General features: G+C 37.8%; 1 protein-coding gene across 1 annotated transcript in view; it reads left to right on the top strand.

The window, feature by feature from the left end:
• The window catches only part of CPS1 (carbamoyl-phosphate synthase 1), a 142,292-nt gene that overhangs the window by 16,582 nt on the left and 101,925 nt on the right, over positions 1–23,785 (top strand). Inside the window, exons 2-6 of the mRNA XM_060016165.1 lie at positions 2,717–2,826; positions 6,011–6,155; positions 7,267–7,356; positions 9,652–9,708; positions 22,023–22,115. Coding sequence (XP_059872148.1) covers positions 2,717–2,826; positions 6,011–6,155; positions 7,267–7,356; positions 9,652–9,708; positions 22,023–22,115 — 495 coding nt within the window. The remainder of the gene's footprint in view (positions 1–2,716; positions 2,827–6,010; positions 6,156–7,266; positions 7,357–9,651; positions 9,709–22,022; positions 22,116–23,785) is intronic.

Raw genomic sequence — 23,785 nt, 5'->3', positions numbered from 1 at the left:
TTGGTGAAAGCGTGTAGGCTACACATGACTTCCTCAAGAACAGAAAATAATACTTTCAGTAGAAAATATTTTTTGACAGTGAATTTCCATTACTTGGACCAAAGGTTTTCACCTAGTGAAACATGTCAGAGATACCTAGGAAATTTTCCCAATAAACTTAGCCCTACTGAGAACCATCACCATAGACATTTGATTAGTTTATAATGTTCTTTGGAAATACACTGAACATAATCACACTTACTTCCTAAAATCAACAACCTCTGTCTTGAATTATAAGTAAAGAATGATTGACAAATTAGAATAAAATATAAAATAAGAAAATTGTGTTATTAGAAGAAGTGACGTGCAAAGGTGACTTCCTGGATGCAGAGGCAGAATTCAGAACTTGTGTGTTAAGCCAGTCTCTGTCAGGGAACTCTTGTCATCATGTGTATTACATTAATTACTTATTGTGCTTTCCTCTGTGCTGAGTAATTCCAAAAACTTTTTTTTAATTTACTGTCTGAGAAGGTAAACCATGACTATTTAAAGAGAAAGTGTCAAGCTTGAGATCTTGAACACTGGTTCCAAGGCTGTAGATAAAACAGAACTTTACCTCAAAGATTATTTGATAAGCTGGGTGAAGGACAACATTCTTTTGGCTAACTCTGCCCATGGGCACTCACATACAAACTCACATACACAAACACATATAAAATGTGCCAGACAGTACTTTGTCCAACTTTCTTCAAAATATAAATTGAAATCCATGCATTGTACCTCCAATTAAAAACTAAACTTACTGTTGAGAGGAGTACCATAAACATATCAATTTTAATAGGGAATACTAAAATAGCTTTGGGTGTAAATATAAATTAATGTGTATGCACCACACATAAACAATACATAGGCACATGGTCTATTGATTTAAAGATAAACACTACATTGAAAAGCAGTCATTCCAGTGTCAAGGGACTTGTGTACTTTACAAGTAAAAGAGGCATCGTATTTCTAAAGAGAAGGTTACTATAGAAAAATAATGAGGTTTTACCATTTTAACTCTTGAAAAGCTGAGTGCTTGTAAAGCTAGAGGAACATAGAGACAGAGGTCTAGAAATCATGTATTGCCTTCCTGCTGTATACTGAGATTGGTGTCTGTGTGTGCGTGTGTGTGTGTGGTAAGACTGGAGGTGGGTGATAGGATAGAAAAGGATTAGACGCTATGGGATCCAGAGCTAAAAAAGTAAGGAAAGTAGTGAATTAGTATGTTTCTATCTTTAATGGCTGCACTTAGCCCTTGCAGAGAGAACAGCACAATGATCCTCCTTACTTCAGCAATTTCAACTCATGGCCAGATTTGTTTCATTCATATCCCTATTCATTCCCCCTAACCTCTGATTATTTTGAAGCCAATGTCAGATATCATATTAGTCTATGCTTAAGTATTTCAGTGTATATCTTTAAAAAATGAAAATTCTTAAAAATATAACCATAATGCCATCATCAATCTTAAAAATTACACTGAATACAATAAAATATCAATTTATTTTCAAATTTTCTAAATTATTGCAGAGATGTTTTCCTTTATAGTTTTTTTTTTTTTTTGCGGTACGTGGGCCTCTCACTGTTGTGGCCTCTCCCGTCCGGACACGCAGGCTCAGCGGCCATGGCTCATGGGCCTAGCCGTTCTGTGGCATGTGGGATCTTCCCAGACCAGGGCACGAACCCGTGTCCCCTGCATCGGCAGGCAGACTCTCAACCACTGCACCACCAGGGAAGCCCTATAGTTTATTTTTAATAAAATCAAAATGTTCCCGTTATTTCGTCCCATAGAGTTTTTTACAGAGTCTAGATTTTGCACCCCAAAGTGTGGTACTTCTCTCCCCCCTGAATTGTATGGAAATTGAGAATTAGACCCAAATTGTTTCAACAATAGAATTTAGAGTATTTTTGAAGAGTAGATGATGCCTGCTTCTGAGATAAGTTTCTGTAATTGTCCCTCTTTTTAACCAAGAATTTTATAGAAACTGGTTCAGAGATTAGTATGGTGAAGTAGTCAAATTCAGAATGCCTTGTAGTCTAAAGGGAGAACCAGACATGTATATAACTAACTCTACTAAAAAGCAAAATGCAATATATTTTCAGAAGTTCCACAGTGCTTGCTTTTGTATCAGTATTAACAGAATGGTAAAGTTTCAGTTTCTTTATGATCCTAAAGCTCAGGGAGGGGGCAGCCCCTGAGACAACTCCATCAAACACAAGAGCTCTATGGAACGCAATTTGATGTATAACTTTGAAGATTCCTTCTAGCTCTAAGCCTCAGAGTAATGCGGAGCTGTATGGTAAAATTCACAAAGTTTTTGCAAACTCATGAATTTCCCTTAAGCTATACTTGACAAAGCTAGGGAATATTAAGAGGGAAAAGACAGACACATAGCATTACAGCTAAACTGAAGTATTTCTGGATTGTCAATAACTCTACAAGTAGACTTAGGATAGACAGTGTATCAACATGCTTCAGTTCCTCTTTCAAGCAAAACAAAATAAAACACCTGCCTGTGACAAGAGCCATACGTTTGAAGAAAACAGGAGAGTGACTCAGAATCTAGATAGTATGGTTTCATCAAATATACTGTTCATTTATTTAATATATTTATGTAGTGTACTTTTGGAGTTTTTCAACTAGTTGTACTTTATATTTTGTATTCTGCTATGATTCATGAATCTGTTTCTTTAGGCACAGACAGCGCACATTGTCCTGGAAGATGGAACTAAGATGAAAGGTTACTCCTTTGGCCATCCATCCTCTGTTGCTGGTGAAGTGGTTTTTAATACTGGCCTAGCAGGGTGAGTAATGCTTCTATTCCAAGGCTTTATTCTTCCTCTATATAGAGGAATAACTGGATGATCTTATTCATGGTGGGAAATTGAAATCACCACATCATCATCATCACACTACACATTGTCCTGACGTTGCCCTGTGCTTGTACATAGCTTGCTCAAGCCAACCCTGAAAAGGGCCATAGACACAAACTCCTCCCTGTGGCTGTAAATGGAAGAGAATACAGACACTGGTGTTCCCCTGCTAAAAAAGAACAAAATTAATTCTAGAAACTTAGGATACAAAGACACAAGTTATGTGAGATTACCAAGTGGCTTCTGTAAGGTGGGGGGTCAGTATCAATCTGATTTAAGGTGAAAATCGAACAGGGAGAAGGATGGGTAGCACTCTCTAGTGCCATTCCATTAGTGAAATTAAGAATCAACTTTGCACATCTAATATGAACTATTATAAAGAGCTAAGAAGTTCCTTAGGTATTATAGTGCAAAATTATATAAAATACAATATATAATTTGCACTCTAATAAGAAAGGTAAAATAACAGATACATTTATTATCTTAAAGTAATACACAGGAGAGCAGGTTCATAGATCGGATATTTTCAAAATTTATCAACTGAGACTGAATTCAGTATTTAATTTCTGCTAATAGGTGTAGAGCAACAAAGGTAAGAGTTGCTACAGAAATCATGTAGCTGTTCTTATCTAGCCAACAAATGTTCATCTGGGAACCAGGTGGCTGAAGTTCTGGTCTCAGTTCTAATGGTAACTGATTATGTGATATTGAGAAAATCACTTAACCTTTCTGAATCTTAGTTTCCACATGTAAAGTGTGAGGGGATGGGATTAGATAGTAATTTATGGCTAGGAATTTAAAAAATTACATCTTAAAAAATTAGATGGTTTCGAAAGGTTTCCATTAGAGATTCAATAGACTAAACTGTAAAATATTTGATGAATTCTTTAGGGAAATTCAGTTAGCCTTTTAAAGACAAGGAGGCATTGGGTTAACTGGTATTGAAGATATTGATTGACCAAACTTCCATTATATTATTAATGTGCATTGTCCTCTAAACTCTTAGCTCTCTGTTTGAAATAAAGAATATTAGATGGTTTTTAAAATAGTTCCACTGGTGAGAACATTAAATTACAGTGTATGAAAACTGTTTGCAAAGTTTTGCTTCACCAGGCAATTATTTAAGCCTTTTGACAGCACTAATTACTAACTGTGTTAATATACCTGCCAACAAACAGCTGTTTAATATAGATCAGAATGATGGAGGGCACTCGAGTTTTCTTCTCTGTGATAGATTATGGGTAATAAATCTTGTCACATCACAGAAGTCAAACAGGACCTGATGGATTAATTTTCTTCCAACACTGCAGTTCTCTAGGACAAGCTATATTTATTCATTTTCTGGAGAGAGCGTTGTAGGCATATGTTTAAAGGGAATGGCCAGTTCTTTCATGGGAAGAAAGAAGAAAAGAAGTAAAATTAAATTAATTAAAGACTTCTTTTGATGTAGAAAAATGCATTCATTAATAAGATTAGTCCACACATCCTATTTTCCATCGAGAAATGCTGCTTTTATTCATGCGTGGCTCACTCAGCAAGGGGTTGATAATTAAGGGAGTTATTTTGTTTTTCATCTTCAAGAAATGCATTTATATTATGTGTAAGCCTTGGTTAAAAAATTATTAGTTACTGACAAGTGAGAGGGAATCTGAGAAATTAGCTGATGGAGGTGTGGGTAAATATCACAGCATCTTAGTCACTTTAGAGGTTGCTGAGCTGAGAGACTAAGTATTCTGTTGGCAAAGGGAGTTCTGGGAGAAGTTAGTCTGGATGAGGGTTGAAGAATTCGTGTTGACTACTGCTGGAGCTGCATTTTATTGCTTTCGAGGTTGTCAGTCTGTCCCCCTCAGCACCTAAATTCACTTTCAGTAGTAATCCACAAGAAAGATTAGGTTTAACTGTCTCTGTGGGAAGTGAAAATGTTAAGAGGGTGGGAAAAAAATCTCATTGCAATGCATGGAATAGCTGTAGATAGATCCTGGTATTTATGGGAATCATGTTTCTTATTATTAAGAATAGAAATTTTATATATAATTTTATTTATATGTAGAATAAAAAAAGAATACATGTATTCTTTTTTTTTTTTTTTTTTTTTTTTGCGGTACGCGGGCCTCTCACTGTTGTGGCCTCTCCCATTGCGGAGCAGAGGCTCCAGACGCGCAGGCTCAGTGGCCATGGCTCACGGGCCTAGCCGCTGCGCGGCATGTGGGATCTTCCCAGACTGGGGCACGAACCCGTGTCCCCTGCATCGGCAGGCGGACTCTCAACCACTGCGCCACCAGGGAGGCCCAAGAACACATGTATTCTTATTTTTTCCTCCCCACACTTTAAAATAAAGCTCTTCTGCATTTCTTCTTAATTCCACATCAGTACTTTAAAATAGTTACTTGGAATCTTTTAATTTAGAAGACAGAAATGCTTTGGGTCAATTTTTTGGGGATTGATTTTTTTCTGTAATAAAATAATAACTATCAAACATACTATCAATGATAACTTGATAATAACTATCAAACATACACCTCTCTATATAACTAAAATATTAAAAAAATCAACTTTATTAAGTATTTCTTTCATAGAAAATAAATCAGAGTTTTAAATGCTCAGTGAATTTTAATAAACATATATACCCAGGCAACCATCACTGACGTAATCAGCATGCTCTTCAGTATCCTCAAAGATATTTTTTAAAAACTTTTCAATTTTTGACAGTTAATATTTTGGTGAAACTGTCAGCCCTCAGTAGTAAATATCATTTTGGACTCACTCATGTCTGGTAGGCTAGGGGATTCTTGAGGATATCTGCAAACTTTAAATAGAGCAATATTTAAAAACTTAAGACCCTGTGAAGAATTTTTCAAGGAATTAAAAAATTTAAGAAATTGAGGGAATGAAAATTAAATGAGAATATGCCATATTACTTAAGAGTCTTTTCATATCAGTAATATCATGGGATAAATTTCCATATTCTATCATAAAATCCTTAGGTTTGGCAAAATCTAGAGACGAGCTTGTAGGATTTTATTCTCATGTTCTCTAATTTTCAAGGGTTCAATAATTAAGATCATGTATGTAGAATACATTTTTTTGTTGATAATTTCTTGGCATCTTTACCTAGGTACCCGGAAGCTCTTACTGACCCTGCTTACAAGGGGCAGATTCTCACCATGGCCAATCCTATTGTTGGGAATGGTGGAGCCCCTGACACTACTGCACTGGATGAACTGGGACTTAGCAAATATTTGGAGTCTGATGGAATTAAGGTAGTACCAGTGATGACTATTTAAAAAGCATAGTTGATTTATTAAGAATCTAAGCTGGACAAAATTTCGGCCTCAATCCTATAGTACAAATCATTAAATTTATATTCTCAATCTTACTCCTAGGTATATGAAAATAATCTTTAACATGACATTATTCTGAATTTCATTTCTCAGGGCACTCTGGATTTATTTTTAATGCTGTGGATAAAACTGGCTTCATTTGGAAAAATGTTGTTATAAGTTCAGATAGCAACTATGCTGCAAGAATTCGAGTTGAATCACCTTTTAAATGGATTTTAAGAATCAACTCTGTATCAATTATTTACCTTTTAAATCTTATCCTCTTTGGGAGATGAGTAAAAGATAACGTGTATGCCAGCCGAAAAGTAAACACAATTAAAATTTCCTATTCAAGGCAAACTTGAATAATATCTTAGGGATGTGAACCATATAAACGATTCAAAAATTTACACTCTAAATTCACCACTCTATTTTTGAATGACTTGGACTGATCATTTAATTTAGTTTTATATCTCACCATTTCCCCCCAATATTTAGTTTCTTTTAAATGTAAATTTAAAAATTGTCTTATTCTCTACGTACATTAAGCAAATAATTATTAATTAGATTATCGATAAATGCCATTGTGGAAAAGTACAGGGTACTGAGAAGGGGGACCTAGTTTACTCTCAGGATTTGGAAAACCAAGTAAGACTGTTCCCCGCATGGTAATTAAGATAACAATTATTATATTTTACGAGAAAACTTTTTAATCACATTTTTTTTCAAGTTTCAAAATTTTAAGTGTTGTATCAGCGAATATAATAAAGCTTGAAGAATGCAAACTGACTCTTAAGTCATAACAGAGGGGATAGACTGGGAATTTGGGATTCACATGTACACACTGCTATATTTAAAATATATAGATAACCAACAAGGACCTACTGTATAGCACAGGGAACTCTGCTCAATATTCTGTAATAACCTAAATGGGAAAAGAATTTGAAAAAGAATGGAAAAAAATAAATTTATTAATTAAAAAGAAGACAAGTCACAAGAGTTGGGTAGTATTTTGTGATCACATTTTTAAAATGACTGCCTGTCTTTCTAGGTTGCAGGTTTGCTGGTGCTGAATTATAGTGATGACTACCACCACTGGCTGGCTGCCAAGAGTCTAGGGCAATGGCTACAGGAAGAAAAGGTGAGAAATATGATAGGTCATCCAGCATCACCTAAGGACGATTGGTGGGGCCCGTGGAAAGTTGGGAAGGTGTATGTAATTGAAAAGGGCCAAACAGATAAAGCAGATCAGGCAGTTTGGGACCCTTTTGTTTCAGAGCGCGATTCCTTCTGGCTGAACTGTTACTACTGTCCAGAACTGTCCAGAACTCATTCTTTATATAAACACTGAGGACCTTATATTTTCAGTTTATCCACTAGGTGGCACTCATACATGCTTGGTAGACAGACTTTCTCATTCTGGAAAGGGGTTAGAGAAAATTTTAGAATTTTCTACTCTCCGGAGCAACATAACCTCCCCCTTTTAACGAGGATCTAGAGATGTAACTTGTGTCGTGGATTCTAGTACCAGCTCTACCATTAACGAGCTGTGTGACCTTGCTCAGGTCATGTAATCATACCATACATTCTTAGTTTTAATTCTTAATTAATATAAACTGATTGCCGTCAAGTCTCTTTGGGCTTAAACGTTATGACTATGACGTATAATTAGATATCACTTCATTTGAAGTAATAAATAAGTTACTAACCTTATATCTTCCTTACTTTATTATTTTCTAATCCGATAAGGGGATTCTCCTGGTTTGAAAGTCAGACCTACTTAAAGTTAACAGACCTAATATACTAAGCTTTATTTCCAGGGTTACTGTAGCTGCTTTTTGTTAAGTTGCAACTGGGCCTGTAATTGACCGAATATTATTCTGAGAAACTCTGTCTCTCTGAGGAGCATCTGCCAACTGAGGCTAAACGTTTCCTCTTTCTAACAAAGCAAAAAATCTTGATCTTTGTTTCCTCATTCTTGCTAAATTTTTACAAGAGAGAAGAAGGCATATGTATTGTCTCCTAGGTCTTTGCTAGTTTCTTCTCAATCATTATCTGAATTTACCTCCTTGTAATCATCATTCAGGAGACACCTCCCTCTTCCCCTTAATGTTTCCTTTGTGTTATTTAGACACCTGATATTATAGCTGCTTTGTGTCAGAACTAATAGTTGAAGTATAAACTTAATCCATGTTTTGTTAGTTTGTTTTTAAAATGTGCTTTGAGTCTTCTTCCATGATCATAGACACATAGAGTAGAAGAGTGTCTAAAATAATAACCAGTTTACCTCCTTCTATGTACAGGTAATGGGGAAACATCTTGCTCAAATATCACTCAGATAAATGATGGAAGAAAAGAAACTAAAACCTGTTTCCTCATTCTTAACTTGCTGCTCTTTCCCCTTTTATCCACGGGGAATACATTCTAAGACCCCCAGTGGATGCCTGAAACCATGGATAGTACCAAACCCTATATCTACTAAGTCTTTTCCTATGTGTACATACCTATGATAAAGTCTAGTTTATAAATTAGGCACAGTAAGGGAATATCTGAATTGCCAGCGTCACTACTCTTGCAGTGTGGAGCCATTATTAAGTAAGATAAGTGTTACTTGAACATAGAACTGCCATACCGCAACAGTTGACCTGACAATCCAGGTGGCTATTAAATGACTAATGGGTGGGCACCGCTGGACAAAGGGGTGGTTCAGCTTCTGGGTGGGACAGAGCAGGATGGTGGGAGATTTCATCACACTATTCAGAGTGGTGTACAATTTAAAACTTATGAATTGTTTATTTCTGAAATTTTCCATTTAATATTTTCAGATTATGGTTGATCACAGGTAACTGAAACCACTAGAAGCAAAACTGGGGAGAAGGGGGAACCTACTGTACTACATCTGTCTCTATCCAACCTAGTCAAAGAAACTAAAACAAATGGTGGTGCCTGATTTACTAATAGATTGGGCAAAATTTTAATACAGCATGACTACCTAACAAGCACCTTCAGGAAAACCTTCAGGATTGCCTACCATGTGCCAGGAACATGTGGCTCACAACATGGATTTGCCTATTAATTACATATCTTTGCTTATGAAGTTCACAGATTCCATTTTTTAAAAATATATATGTATCTATAAAATTATATTACTTATTTAACATCCTGGATTAAAAGCAAAAGAGCTGTAGCAGAAGACTGATGTTCAGAATTTCTCACTTTTCACTCTGAGGAAGGGTCTGGATATTAAGAGTCCTGTGCCCAACTGAACAGCAATTTACCTTGTTCTTGTGACACAGACACCCTGGATCAGAGAAAAGGAGTAGGGAAATTATTTACTGCTCAAGAAGATAGATGATGTTAAGTTTGTAACTTGAAAACACTCTGCTGGACCAAATTTCCTCCAATTTTATTGTCACTACAATTATTTTCCTTACAGGTCCCTGCAATTTATGGAGTGGATACAAGAATGCTGACTAAAATAATTCGAGATAAGGTATGATAATCATATTTAGCCAAATCTATGTTTACATATATATATGTTTTTTTCCCTTTGCCCAAGGAGCCCATTGGTGTGTAAAAGAACAGATCTGGTCAATTTCTATCATTTGGGTCTCTGCCATCCTGTTTTACTGTTTTTGATGTAATTTTCAAGACTGAATACTTGATTGGGATGTTTGTTACTGAATGGTTTTAAGAATACTTCACTCAGCAGTAGTTTATTGAGTGCCCACTCTATGTTCACTATTCCAAGTGACAAGTTAAAGCCGTTGTAATTCAGCTCATGTGATAGGGCTAGTAAACAAGTGGAGAAGGTAACTAGGTGCGTAAGAATTTTGCCTAAATTGAATACCTACCTGCTGAAAAAGGAAAACCAGGAAGTGTACAGCACTGGGGCCATTATTTGTTTAGTCCTCTTGGAGGAGTTTTTGAACTTAGTGAGTTATAGTTCATGGGTATATTAAATGAACCCTGCATGTATTACCTCAGTTATATAGTCTTTCTTGAAATTGTTCCAATGACCAAGATGAAGGTAAGTTTATCTTTTGCTTTCATATCTGCTAGATGAGATATTTGACCCTTCTTCTGAGAATATCTCAGCCCCATCTACTTCCTTCTTGTTATAAGAGGTGGACACTTGTTTTAGAAACCTTCATATCCCAGAACAGAAAGAAACTTTATCTCATGAATGTTAACTAAATTCCCTTAATGCCACCAAAGTTTTCTCATTAAATTATATATTTTTTCTTAAAAAAGAAAAAAAGATACAATTTCAAAGTGAAAAGGATTCTTCAAGAAAATCTATTGTAGATTGTTGGCATATGTGTAGACACAGGATCTCTATAAACAGAAAGAACAGCTTTGAAAATAAGAACATGGCCACATACCCATGACCAGAAGAAAGACACTGAGAATTTATGCAGTCCTTCTACTCTATCTCTGATTTTATTCCCTCCTCCATGATATTCCTGAGAATAGATGTTAGTGAGATTATATGTCCCAGGTAGATTTTTGTAGCCCAATGATGTTGTGGGAGCAGTAAACAATGATGAGGATACCAGAATGGGAAGGGAATAAAATTGGGAAATTCAATTCAAGCTGTAGATTTGGCAGGTTGAATAGAATATAATCAGTCCTAGTATTTGGGAAAACACTTTACAAGACCATATCATGTTCTTCATGTGATAGGTTAGTTTAAGGTGAGCCCTTCTTTTATCAGAGGCAGTTAGGTTTTCAAAGTTTGGCTGAATAGATTAGCACAAACAAAATAGTGGTATTGCCTATTATATTTGATTATGAGTGATATGGGCTCATATTAAAAACATATGTTGAGGGGGAGACCTTCAAGATGGCGGAGGAGTAAGACGTGGAGATCACCGTCCTCCCCACAAATACATCAGAAATACATCTACATGTGGAACAACTCCTACAGAACACCTACTGAATGCTGGCAGAAGACCTCAGACCTCCCAAAAGGCAAGAAAGTCCCCACGTACCTGGGTAGGGCAAAAGAAAAAAGAAAAAAACAGAGACAAGAGAATAGGGACGGGACCTGCCCCTCTGGGAGGGAGCTGTGAAGGAGGAAAGGTTTCCATGCACTAGGAAGCCCCTTCACTGACGGAGGCTGCAGGTGGCAGAGCGGGGAAGCTTCGGGGCCATGGAGGAGAGCGCAGCAACAGGGCTGCGGAGGGCAAAGCGGAGAGATTCCCACACAGAGGATCGGTGCCGACAAACACTCACCAGCCCGAGAAGCTTGTCCGCTCATCCACTGGGGCAGGCGGAGGCTGGGAGCTGAGGCTCGGACTTCGGAGGTCAAATCCCAGGGAGAGGACTGGGGTTGGCCGCGTGAACACAGCTTGAAGGGGGCTAGTACACCACAGCTAAGCAGGAGAGAGGCCGGGAAAAAGTCTGGACCTGCCTAAGAGGCAAGAGACCATTGTTTCGGGGTGTGCAAGGAGAGCAGATTCAGAGCACCACCTAAATCAGTTCCAGAGACAGACACAAGCCACAGTTATCAGAGCAGACACCAGAAACGGGCATGAAATGCTAAGGCTGCTGCTGCAGCCACCAAGAGGCCTGTGTGCAAGCACAGGTCACTCTCCACACCTCACCTCCCAGGAGCCTGTGCAGCCTGCCAGTGCCAGGGTGCCGTGATCCAGGGACAACTTCCCCAGGAGAACACACAGCACACCTCAGGCTGTTGCAAGGACATGTTGTCCTCTGCCGCTGCAGGCTCGCCTGACATACCATACCCCTCCCTCCCCCCCCCCCCCCCCCGCCCCCCGGCCTGAGTGAGCCAGAGCCTCCTAATCAGCTGCTCCTTTAACCCTGTCCTGTCTGAGCCAAGAAAAGACGCCCTCAGGCGACCTACACGCAAAGACGGGGCCAATCTAAAGCTGAACCCCAGGAGCTCTGCGAACAGAGAAAGGAAAATTCCTCCAAGCAGCCTCAGGAGCAGTGGATTAAATCTCCACAATCAACTAAATGTACCCTGCATCTCTGGAATACCTGAATAGACAATGAATCATCCCAAAATTGAGGGAGTGGACTTTGAGAGTAACTATATATATATATATATATATATATTTTTTTTTTTTTCCCCTTTTTCTCTTTTTGTGAGTGGCCGTGTGGTTGACAGGGTCTTAGTGCTCTGGCCGGGTGTCAGGGCTGTGCCTCTGAGGTGGGAGTGCCGAGTTCAGGACATTGGTTCACCAGAGAACTCCCAGCTCCACCTAATATCAAATGGCGAAGGCTCTCCCAGATATCTCCACCTCAACACTAAGACCCATCTCCACTCAATGACCAGCAAGCTACAGTGCTGCACACCCTATGCCAAACGAATAACAAGACAGGAACACAACCACACCCATTAGCAGAGAGGCTGCCTAAAATCATAATAAGGTCACAGACACCCCAAAACACATTACTGGATGCGGTCCTGCCCACCAGAAAGACAGGATACAGCCTCATCCACCAGAACACAGGCACTAGTCCCCTCCACCAGGAAGCCTACACAACCCACTGAACAAACCTTAGCCACTGGGGGCAGACACCAAAAACAACAGAAACTACAAACCTGAAGTCTGCGAAAAGGAGACACCGAAAACAGTAAGATAAGCAAAATGAGAAGACAGAGAAACACACAGCAGATGAAGGAGCAAGGTAAAAACCCACCAGACCAAACAAATGAAGAGAAAATAGGCAGTCTACCTGAAAAGGAATTCAGAGTAATGATAGTAAAGATGATCCAAAATCTTGGAAATAGAATGGAGAAAATACAAGAAATGTTTAACAAGGACATATGAGAACTAAAGAGCCAACAAACATGATGAACAACACAATAAATGAAATTAAAACTTCTCTAGAAGGAATCAATAGCAGAATAACTGAGGCAGAAGAATGGATAAGTGACCTGGAAGATAAAAGAGTGGAAATAACTACTGCAGAGAGGAATAAAGAAAAAAGAAGGAAAAGAATTGAGGACACTCTCAGAGACCTCTGGGACAATATTAAATGCACCAACATTCGAATTATAGGGGTCCCAGAAGAAGAAGAGAAAAAGAAAGGGACTGAGAAAATATTTGAAGAGATTATAGTTCAAAACTTCCCTAATGTGGGAAAGGAAATAGTTAATCAAGTCCAGGAAATGCAGAGAGTCCGATACAGGATAATTCCAAGGAGAAACAAGCCAAGATACATATTAATCAAACGATCGAAAATTAAGTACAAAGAAAAAATATTAAGATCAGCAAGCGAAAAACAACAAATAACACACAAGGGAATCCCCATAAGGTTAACAGCTGATCTTTCAGCAGAAACTCTGCAAGCCAGAAGGGAGTGGCAGGACATATTTAAAGTGATGAAAGGGAAAAACCTACAACCAAGATTACTCTACCCAGCAAGGATCTCATTCAGATTCGATGCAGAAATTAAAACCTTTACAGACAAGCAAAAGCTAAGAGAATTCAGCACCACCAAACCAACTTTACAACAAATACTAAAGGAAATTCTTTAGACAGGAAACACAAGAGAAGGAAAAGACCTACAATAACAAACCCAAAACAATTAAGAAAATGGTAGTAGGAACATACATATCGATAATTACCTTAAAAGTAAATGGATTAAATGCTCCAACCAAAAGACATAGACTGGCTGAATGGATACAAAACAACACCTGCATATATGCTGTCTATAACAGACCCACTTCACACCAGGGACATAAAGAACTGAAAGTGAAGGGATGGAAAAAGATAGTCCATGGAAGTGGAAATCAAAAGAGAGCTGGAGTAGCAATTCTCATATCAGACAAAATAGAGTTTAAAATAAATACTATTACAAGAGACAAAGAAGGACACTACATAATGATCAAGGGATCAACCCAAAAAGAAGATATAACAATTGTAAGTATTTATGCACCCAACATAGGAGCACGTCAATACATAAGGCAAATACTAACAGCCAAGAAAGGGGAAAAAGACAGTAACACAATAGTAGTAGGGGACTTTAAGACGGCACTTTCAGGGCTTCCCTGGTGGCGCAGTGGTTGAGAGCCCGCCTGCCGATGCAGGGGACACGGGTTCGTGCCCCGGTCCGGGAAGATCCCACATGCCGCAGAGCGGTTGGGCCCATGAGCCATGGCCACTGAGCCTGCACGTCCGGAGCCTGTGCTCCGCAACGGGAGAGGCCACAACAGTGAAAGGCCAGCGTACCGAAAAAAAAAACCAAAAAGACCACACTTTCAACAATGGACAGAAGATCCAAAATTTTAAAAAAGAAGGAAACACAAACTATAAATGATACATTAAACAAGATGGACTTAATTGATATTTATAGGACATTCCATCCAAAAACAACAGAATACACTTTCTTCTCAAGTGCTCATGGAACACTCTCCAGGATAGATCATATCTTGGGTCACAAATCAAGCCTTAGTAAGTTTAAGGAAATTGAAATCATACCAAGTATCTTTTCTAACCACACCTCTATGAGATTAGATATCAATTACAGGAAAAAATCTGTAAAAAATACAAACACATGGAGGCTAAACAATACACTACTTAATAACCAAGAGATCACTGAAGAAATCAAAGAGGAAATCAAACAATACCTAAAAACAAATGAGGATGAAAACATGATGACCCAAAACCTATGAGATGCAGCAAAAGCAGTTCTAAGAGGGAAGTTTATAGCAATAAATTCCTACCTCAAGAAGCAAGAAATATCTTAAATAAACAACCAAACCTTACATCTAAAGCAATTAGAAAAAGAACAAAAACACCACCAAAGTTAACAGAATGAAAGAAATAAAAAAGATGAGATCAGAAATAAATGAAAAATAAATGAAGCAAACAACAGCAAAGATCAATAAAACTAAATCTGGTTCTTTGAGAAGACAAACAAAATTGATAAACCATTAGCCAGACTCATCAAGAAAAAAAGGGAGATGACTCAAATCAATAGAATTAGAAATGAAAAAGGAGAAGTAACAACTGACACTGCAGAAATACAAAGGATCATGAAAGATTACTACAAGCAACTATATGCCAATAAAATGGACAACATGGAAGGAATGGACGAATTCTTAGAAATGCACAACCTTGCAAGACTAAACCAGGAAGAAATAGGAAATATAAATAGGCCAGTCACAAGCATTGAAATTGAGACTGTGATTTAAAATCTTCCAACAAACAAAAGCCCAGGACCAGATGTCTTCACAGGCAAATTCTATCAAATATTTAGAGAAGAGCTAACACCTATCCTTCTCAAACTCTTCCAAAATATAGCATAGTGAGGAGCAGTCCCCAAATCATTCTACGAGGCCACCATCACCCTGATACCAAAACCAGACAAAGATGTCACAAAGAAAGAAAACTACAGGCCAATATCACTGATGAACATAGATACAAAAATCTTCAACAAAATATTAGGAAACAGAATCTAACAGCACATTAAAGGGATCATACACCATGAGGAGGTGGGGTTCAGCCCAGGAATGCGAGGATTCTTCAATATACGCAAATCAATCAATGTGATACACCATATTAACAAATTGAAGGAAAAAAACCATATGATCATCTCAATAGATGCAGAAAAAGTTTTTGACAAAATTCAACACCCATTAAATGTAAAAAACCTCCAGACGATAGGCATGGGGGAACTTACCTCAACCTAATAAAGGCCATATATGACACACCCAAAGCCAACATAGTTCTCAATGGTGAAAAACTGAAACCATTTCCACTAAATCAGGAATAAGACAAGGTTGCCACTGTCACCACTATTATTCAAAATAGCTTTGGAAATTTTAGCCACAGCAATCAGAGAAGAAAAAGAAATGAAAGGAATCCAAATTGGAAAAGAAGAAGTAAAGCTGTCACTGTTTGCAGATGACATGATAAAATATATAGAGAATACTAAAGATGCTACCAGAAAACTACTAGAGCTAATCAATGAATTTGGTAAAGTAGAAGGATACAAAATTAATGCACAGAAACCTCTTGCATTCCTATACACTAATGATGAATAATCTGAAAAGGAAATTAAGGAAACACTCCCATTTACCATTGCAACAAGAAGAATAAAATACCTAGGAATAAATCTACCTAAGGAGACAAAAGACCTGTATGCAGAAAACTATAAGACACTGATGAAAGAAATTAAAGATGATACAAACAGATGGAGAGATATACCCTGTTCTTGGATTGGAAGAATCAACATTGTGAAAATGACTCTACTACACAAAGCAATCTACAGATTCAATGCAATTCCTATCAAATTATCAATGGCATTTTTCACAGAATTACAGCAAAAAATTTCACAATTTGTATGCAAACACAAAGGACCCCGAATAGCCAAAGCAATTTTGAGAAAGAAAAACGGACCTGGAGGAATCAGGCTGCCTGACTTCACACTACACTACAAAGCTACAGTAATTAAGACAGTATGGTACTGGCACAAAAACAGAAAGAGATGAATGGAACAGGATAGAAAGCCCAGAGATAAACCCATGCACATATGGTCCCCTTATTTTTGATAAAGGAGGCAAGAATATAGAATGGAGAAAAGACAGCCTTTTCAATAAGTGGTGCTGGGAAAACTGGACAGCTACATGTAAAAGAATGAAATTAGAACACTCCCTAACACCATACACAAAAATAAACTCAAAATGGATTAAAGACCTAAATGTAAGGCCAAACACTATAAACTCTTAGAGGAAAACATAGGCAGAACACTCTATGACATAACCCACAGCAAGATCCTTTTTGACCCACCTTCTAGAGAAATGGAAATAAAAACAAAAATAAACAAATGGGACCTAATGAAACTTAAAAGCTCTTGTACAGCCAAGGAAACCATAAAAAAGACAATACTCAGAATGGAAGAAAATATTTACAAATGAAGCAACTGACAAAGGATTAATCTCCAAATTTACAGGCAGCTCATGCAGCTCAATATTAAAAAAACAAACAACCCAATCCACAAATTGGCAGAAGAACTAAATAGACATTCCTCTAAAGAATATATACAGATCGCCAACAAATACATGAAAGAATGCTCAACGTCAGTAAACATTAGAGAAATCCAAATCGAAACTACAATGAGATATCACCTCACACCAGTCAGAATGCCCATCGTCAAAAAATCTACAAACAGTATATACTGGAGAGGGTGTGGAGAAAAAGGGAACCGTCTTGCACTTTTGGTGGGAATGTAAATTGATACAGCCACTCTGGAGAACAGTATGGAGGTTCCTTATAAACCTACAAATAGAACTCCCATACGACCCAACAATCCCACTACTGGCCATATACCCTGAGAAAACCATAATTCAAAAAGAGTCAGGTACCACAATGTTCATTGCAGCTCTGTTTACAATAACCAGGACATGGAAACAACCTAAGTATCCATCGACAGATGAATAGATAAAGAAGATGTGGCACAGAAATCTCTTAGATAACCTCATCCACCAGAGGGCAGACAACAGAAGGAAGAAGAACTACAATCCTGCAGCCTATGGAACCAAAACTATATTCCTAGAAAGACAAGCAAGATTAAAAAGCAGAGGGCTATGTACTAGGTAAAGGAACAAGATAAAACCTCAGAGAAGCAACTAAATGAAGTGTAGATAGGAAAACTTCTAGAAAATGAATTCAGAACAATGATAGTGAAGATGATCCAGGACCTTGGAAAAAGAATGGAAGCAAAGATCAAGAAGATGCAAGAAATGTTTAACGAAGACCTAGAAGAATTAAAGAACAAACAAACAGAGATGAACAATACAGTAACTGAAATGAAAAATACACTAGAAGGAATCAGTAGCAGAAGAACTGAAGCAGAAGAACGGATAACGGACCTTGAAAACAGACTGGTGGAATTCACTGACATGGAACAGAAAAAAGAATGAAAAGAAATGACGATAGCTTAAGAGACCTCTGGGACAACATTAAATGCAAAAACATTCGCATTACAGGGGTCCCAGAAGGAGAAGAGAGAGAGAAAGGACCCGAGAAAATATTTGAAGAGATTATAGTCAGAAACTTCCCTAACATGGGAAAGGAAATAGCCACCCAAGTCCAGGAAGCCAGAGAGTCCCAGGCAGGATAAACCCAAGGAGAAATTCACCGAGATACATAGTAATCAAATTGACAAAAATTAAAGACAAACAAAAATTATTGAAACGAGGGAGAAACGACAAAGAATATACAAGGGAACTCCCATAAGGTTAACAGCTGATTTCTCAGCAGAAACTCTGTAAGTCAGAAAGGAGTGGCATGATATATTTAAAGTGATGAAGGGAAAGAACCTACCACCAAGATTGCTCTACCCGGCAAGGATCTCATTCAGATTCGACGGAGAAATCAAAAGATTTACAGACAAGCAAAAGCTAAGAAATTCAGCACCACTAAACCAGCTCTACAAGAAATGCTAAAGGAACTTCTCTAAATGGGAAACATAAGACAAGTAAGGGACCTACAAAAACAAACCCATAACAACTAAGAAAATGGTAATAGGAACATAAATATCGATAATTACCTTAAACGTGAATGAATTAAATGATCCAACCAGAAGACACAGGTTCACTGAATGGGTACAAAAACAAGACCCATATATATGCTGTCTACAAGAGACCCACTTCAGATCTAGGGACACATACAGACTGAAAGTGAGGGGATGGAAAAGAATATTCCATGCAAGTGGAAGTCAAAAGAAAGCTGGAGTAGCAATACTCATATCAGATAAAATAGACTTTAAAATAAAGAATGTTACAAGAGACAAGGAAGGACACTATGTAATGATCAAGGTCGTTCTTGTCAACTAAGCTATGACAAAGGAGGCAAGGATATACAATGGAGAAAAGACAGTCACTTCAATAAATGGTGCTAGGCAAACTGGACAGCTATATGTAAAAGAATGAAATTAGAACACTCCCTAACACCATACACAAAAATAAACTCAAAATGGATTAGAGACCTAAATGTAAGACCAGACACTATAAAACTCTTAGAGGGAAACATAGGCAGAACACTCTTTGACATAAATCACAGCAAGATCTTTTTGGATCCACCTCCTAGAGTCATGGAAAGAAAGACAAAGATAAACAAATGAAACATAAAGCTTTTGCACAGCAAAGGAAACTACAAACAAGACGAAAAGACAACCCTCAGAATGGTAGAAAATATTTGCAAAGGAATCAACGACAAAGGATTAATCTCCAAAATATATAAACAGCTCATGCAGCTCAATATTAAAAAAACAAACAACCCAATCCAAAAATGGGCAGAAGACCTAAATAGACATTTCTCCAAAGAAGACATACAGATGGCCAAGAAGCACATGAAAACCTTCTCAACATCAGTAATTATTACAGAAATGCAAATCAAAACCACAATGAGGTATCACCTCACACCAGTTAGAATGGGCATCATCAGAAAAGCTACAAACAACAAATACTGGACAGGATGTGGAGAAAACGAACCCTCTTGCACTGTTGGTGGGAATGTAAATTGATACGGCCACTATGGAGAACAGTATGGAGGTTCCTTGATAAACTAAAAATAGAATTACCATATGACCCAGCAATCCTACTACTGGGCGTATACCCAGAGAAAACTATAATTCAGAAAGACACATGCACCCCCATGTTCATTGCAGCACTATTTACAATAGCCAGGACATGGAAGAAACCTAAATGCCCACTGACAGACAAATGGATAAAGAAGATGTGGTACATATATAGAATTGAATATTACTCAGCCATAAAAAGGAACGAAATTGGGTCATTTGTAGAGACGTGGATGGATCTAGAGACTGTCATACAGGGGGAAGTAAGTCAGAAAGGGAAAAACAAATATTGTATGTTAATGCATATGTGTAGAACGTAGAAAAATGGTACAGATGAACCAGTTTGCAGGGCGGAAATTGGGACACAGTTGTAGAGAACAAACGTATGGACACCAAGGGAGGAATGTGGCGGCAGGGTGGTGGTGGTGTGATAAATTGGGAAATTGGGATTGACATATGTACACTAATATGTATAAAATGGATAACTAATAAGAACCTGCTGTATAAAAAATTAAATAAAATTAAATTTTTTTTAATTAAAAAAAAAGATGTGGCACGTATATACAATGGAATATTACTTAGCCATAAAAAGAAATGAAATTGAGTTATTTGTAATGAGGTGGTTGGACCTGGAGTCTGTCATACATAGTGAAGTAAGTCAGAAAGAGAAAAACAAATACCGTATGCTAACACATATATATGGAATCTAAAAGAAAAAATGGTTCTAAAAAACCTAGGGGCAGGACAGGAATAAAGATGCAGACGTAGAGAATGGACCTGAGGGCACGGTGAGGGGGAAGGGTAAGCTGGGACGAAGTGAGATAGTGGCATGGACATATATACACTACCAAATGTAAAATAGCTAGTGGGAAGCAGCTGCATAGCTCAGGGATATCAGCTGGGTGTTTTGTGACCACCTAGAGGGGTAGGGTAGGGAGGGTGGGAGGGAGACGCAAGAGGGTGGGGATATGGGGATATATGTATATGTATAGCTGATTCACTTTGTTATGAAGCGGAAACTAACACACCATTGTAAAGCAATTATACTCCAATAAAGATGTTAAAAACAACAACAACAACAAAACTATGTTGTGGCTTTCAGTTCTATTAGTCTTAGATTGAAAAGTAAGGGTGTTTGTCATTCAGCATGCTTTGAGAAAAAGGGAATGAGAACTGAAAACGGAATTTCAAAATTAGGGATCCGTAACTATAGTCAAGGACTTCTGTGATTTGGATTATAAAAGTAAGTGGAGATCACTATGAAACTTAATAATCCAGTATGGAAGTGCAAGGTGATTTTTACTATTTTTCCCAGAGTGTGAGGTAGTACTCTGGTTTTAATAATCACATTGAAATAACCATTTGACCCTCTAACCATGTTGCTGGTACTCACTCACTCCCAAGTTACTTCTTCTCCTAAGGAATGCATTTCAAAGGGAAATAAAGGCTTTCCTTTATTTCCTTCAGTGCAACAATTTCGTTGGAGAAAAGCAAATCAATGAATTACTTTGATTTGTTCTCTCCCTCAATAAAGTCTTGATTACAAAATATACCATTTTCTAAATAGGTCAACGTAGACTTACTAACAAATAAGTAAATCTCAAGACAGCTAAGAATAATACAACATTTGCCACGTTCAAGCTAGCAAGGTTAATTTGTGAAAACTTTACAGAGGGTTAAGGGTACTCTAAAGTTCAAGCCCTTATTAGCATGTCTAAAGCAGCGAACCCTTTCATTGCAACTTCTCAAAGTTTGTGACTTATACAGCATTTCACAGTTTTTTGTTTGTGAATTTTGCTCTCTAATAAGTTTGCATTCTTTTTCAATTTTCAGCTATTTTTAGATTTCTTTTTTTCTTCTCAATCGATTATTTTGTCGATGTCACCCACGAAATAGCTTTAGGTCATAAGTACTCTAAATACTCTGATTTGCATCTACTGGAGACCTGAATTCTGTTGCCCTTTGACTTTGCTTACCCCAGGTGACTGTCTCAGCCCTAAAAGAACTAAGGTAAAGTTTTCACAGATTAACCTTGCTAGCTGGTACCTTCTCATAGTGTTTCCCAAAATGTACCATGCACACTGCTTCACCTTTCCTAGTTGAGAAGATGAAGATCTCTTGCTGATGGTTATGAGTATGTTCTAAAGACATCTAAATAGTGGAGCAGCTGTGTAAGTCCCTGTGAATTTAACTGTCAGCACCTGCATCATTGCTCCCTGTTAACTGTCTAATTTTTTAATTTGATAGGGTACCATGCTTGGGAAGATTGAATTTGAAGGTCAGTCTGTGGACTTTGTGGATCCAAATAAGCAGAATTTGATTGCTGAGGTTTCAACCAAGGTGAGAAATTTTCCTTCATGTTTTGTAGTTTTATTTTATTCCCTTTAGACCTTCCTCTTTTGTAATATCAAAATCTTCTTTTAGGTAGAGGTCATCTTCCAGAAGCATCAGAGAGGGAAGGAGAAAAGGGTCTCATAGCAGTTAAAATTGATATATTACAAAATCAGTGCATTTAAAGTTATAACTTTTACTTACAGAGTGATCTTCATGGCCTGATTTAGAGGCTGTTTACTGTTGTTTTAATTTTTCTTCTCTCCTCTTGTGGTTCCTTAGCTCAAGACTTTAACAATGTCAAATAAAAGGGCGTTCAATTGAATATCAGGAGTCAGAGCGAATGGTCTGCCAGAGAGCCAGGAACACTTTATAGAAATCAGACCCAGTACAGTAATCAGAATCTGGGGTCATTTTGTGCAGGGAAAAGTATTCCTGAGCACACTGAAGATTTAGTGTATTATAGCTCAGTTCAAAGAGTAGTATTCAGGATGACGACTGTATCACCCCAAAGTAAGATATGTTTATTGTATATTTACAGGAAGGTATAGAATACATCTTAGAAAGATGTGTTGCTTTTGATTGAATATCTGTTAATGTAGTTGTGAGTCTCTTGGGCTACAGCCTCTGTCCTTGGGGACCATAGAGATTGGTGGGGTAGGCAAGCAAGTAGGCGCCATGGAGAGAATACTATGATAAATGCTGTCCTTGGAATGTGCATGAGGTACCATAAAGGCATGTGTGGGGAAACATCCAATGAAATAGGTGGATCAGGGGAGGTTCTGCGAGGAATTAGGCTTGTTCTGAGGCATAAGGAGCAATTTGGTAGATGGAGAACAAGGAGAACTTCGTTTCAGGCAGAGGAAATGGCATGTGTTGAAAGGCACAGAAGTATGAGACGATACGGTGTCTTTGAAGAGTTATGTGTAGTTTGGTGTGGCCGACCTAAGGGTTCACACATATAGGTTCTCGCATTTGGCCAAAGATGAGTGGAGATGGACGGTGCTAGAGCTAGATGGTTTAGTATCGTTGGCTAAATAAATCAGCTAACTTGGAGACTACTGGGAACCCATTTGGCATCATTTTGGAGCAAAGTAAACTGGATAAAAGAGCAGATAACTAGAAAGTTATTGCAACTAATTAGGACAAAACTCGTGAAAGCCTAGCCTGAGCAGTAACAGCAGGAAAAGAGACAGCAGGGTGGCTCAGACAAATAGGAGAAAGAGGTTTTAGCATATTTTCCTATGAAGTGATTTTGTTTGAGACACAGCATGATAGAGGGCTATTTTTATAGAATTTTAGAGTTTAGAACTACCTTGGGGATCTAGTCTAGATTTTCCAAATGTGAGAAGTATTGGCCTGGAGAAAGTCACCTTAAAAAAATTCTGTGGTCAAATAAGGTTGAAAAATACTGCATAATATATTCCTCTCTTGGAGATTCCTAGCAAATTCATATATCCCAGTGTCTGTGAGGTCTTGCTTACTTCTGTCATTCTGTACAGAGAGTGTATGGTGTGTTTGTGTAGACACCAGGTTGCAAATTTCATCTAAAACCTTTCATAAACTTTGAAATCATTCTAAATTCAGAATGTGCTAGCTGACTCTTGAAGCTGGGACCAGTGTGGGCACCCAGCCCTCTAGGCTTTCTCTCTCTCTCTATTATTTCTTCTCTTATGACT

The sequence above is a fragment of the Delphinus delphis genome, chromosome 7, assembly GCF_949987515.2.
Source record: "Delphinus delphis chromosome 7, mDelDel1.2, whole genome shotgun sequence".
NCBI lineage: Eukaryota > Metazoa > Chordata > Mammalia > Artiodactyla > Delphinidae > Delphinus > Delphinus delphis.
This window is presented reverse-complemented; position numbering and strand designations above follow the sequence as displayed.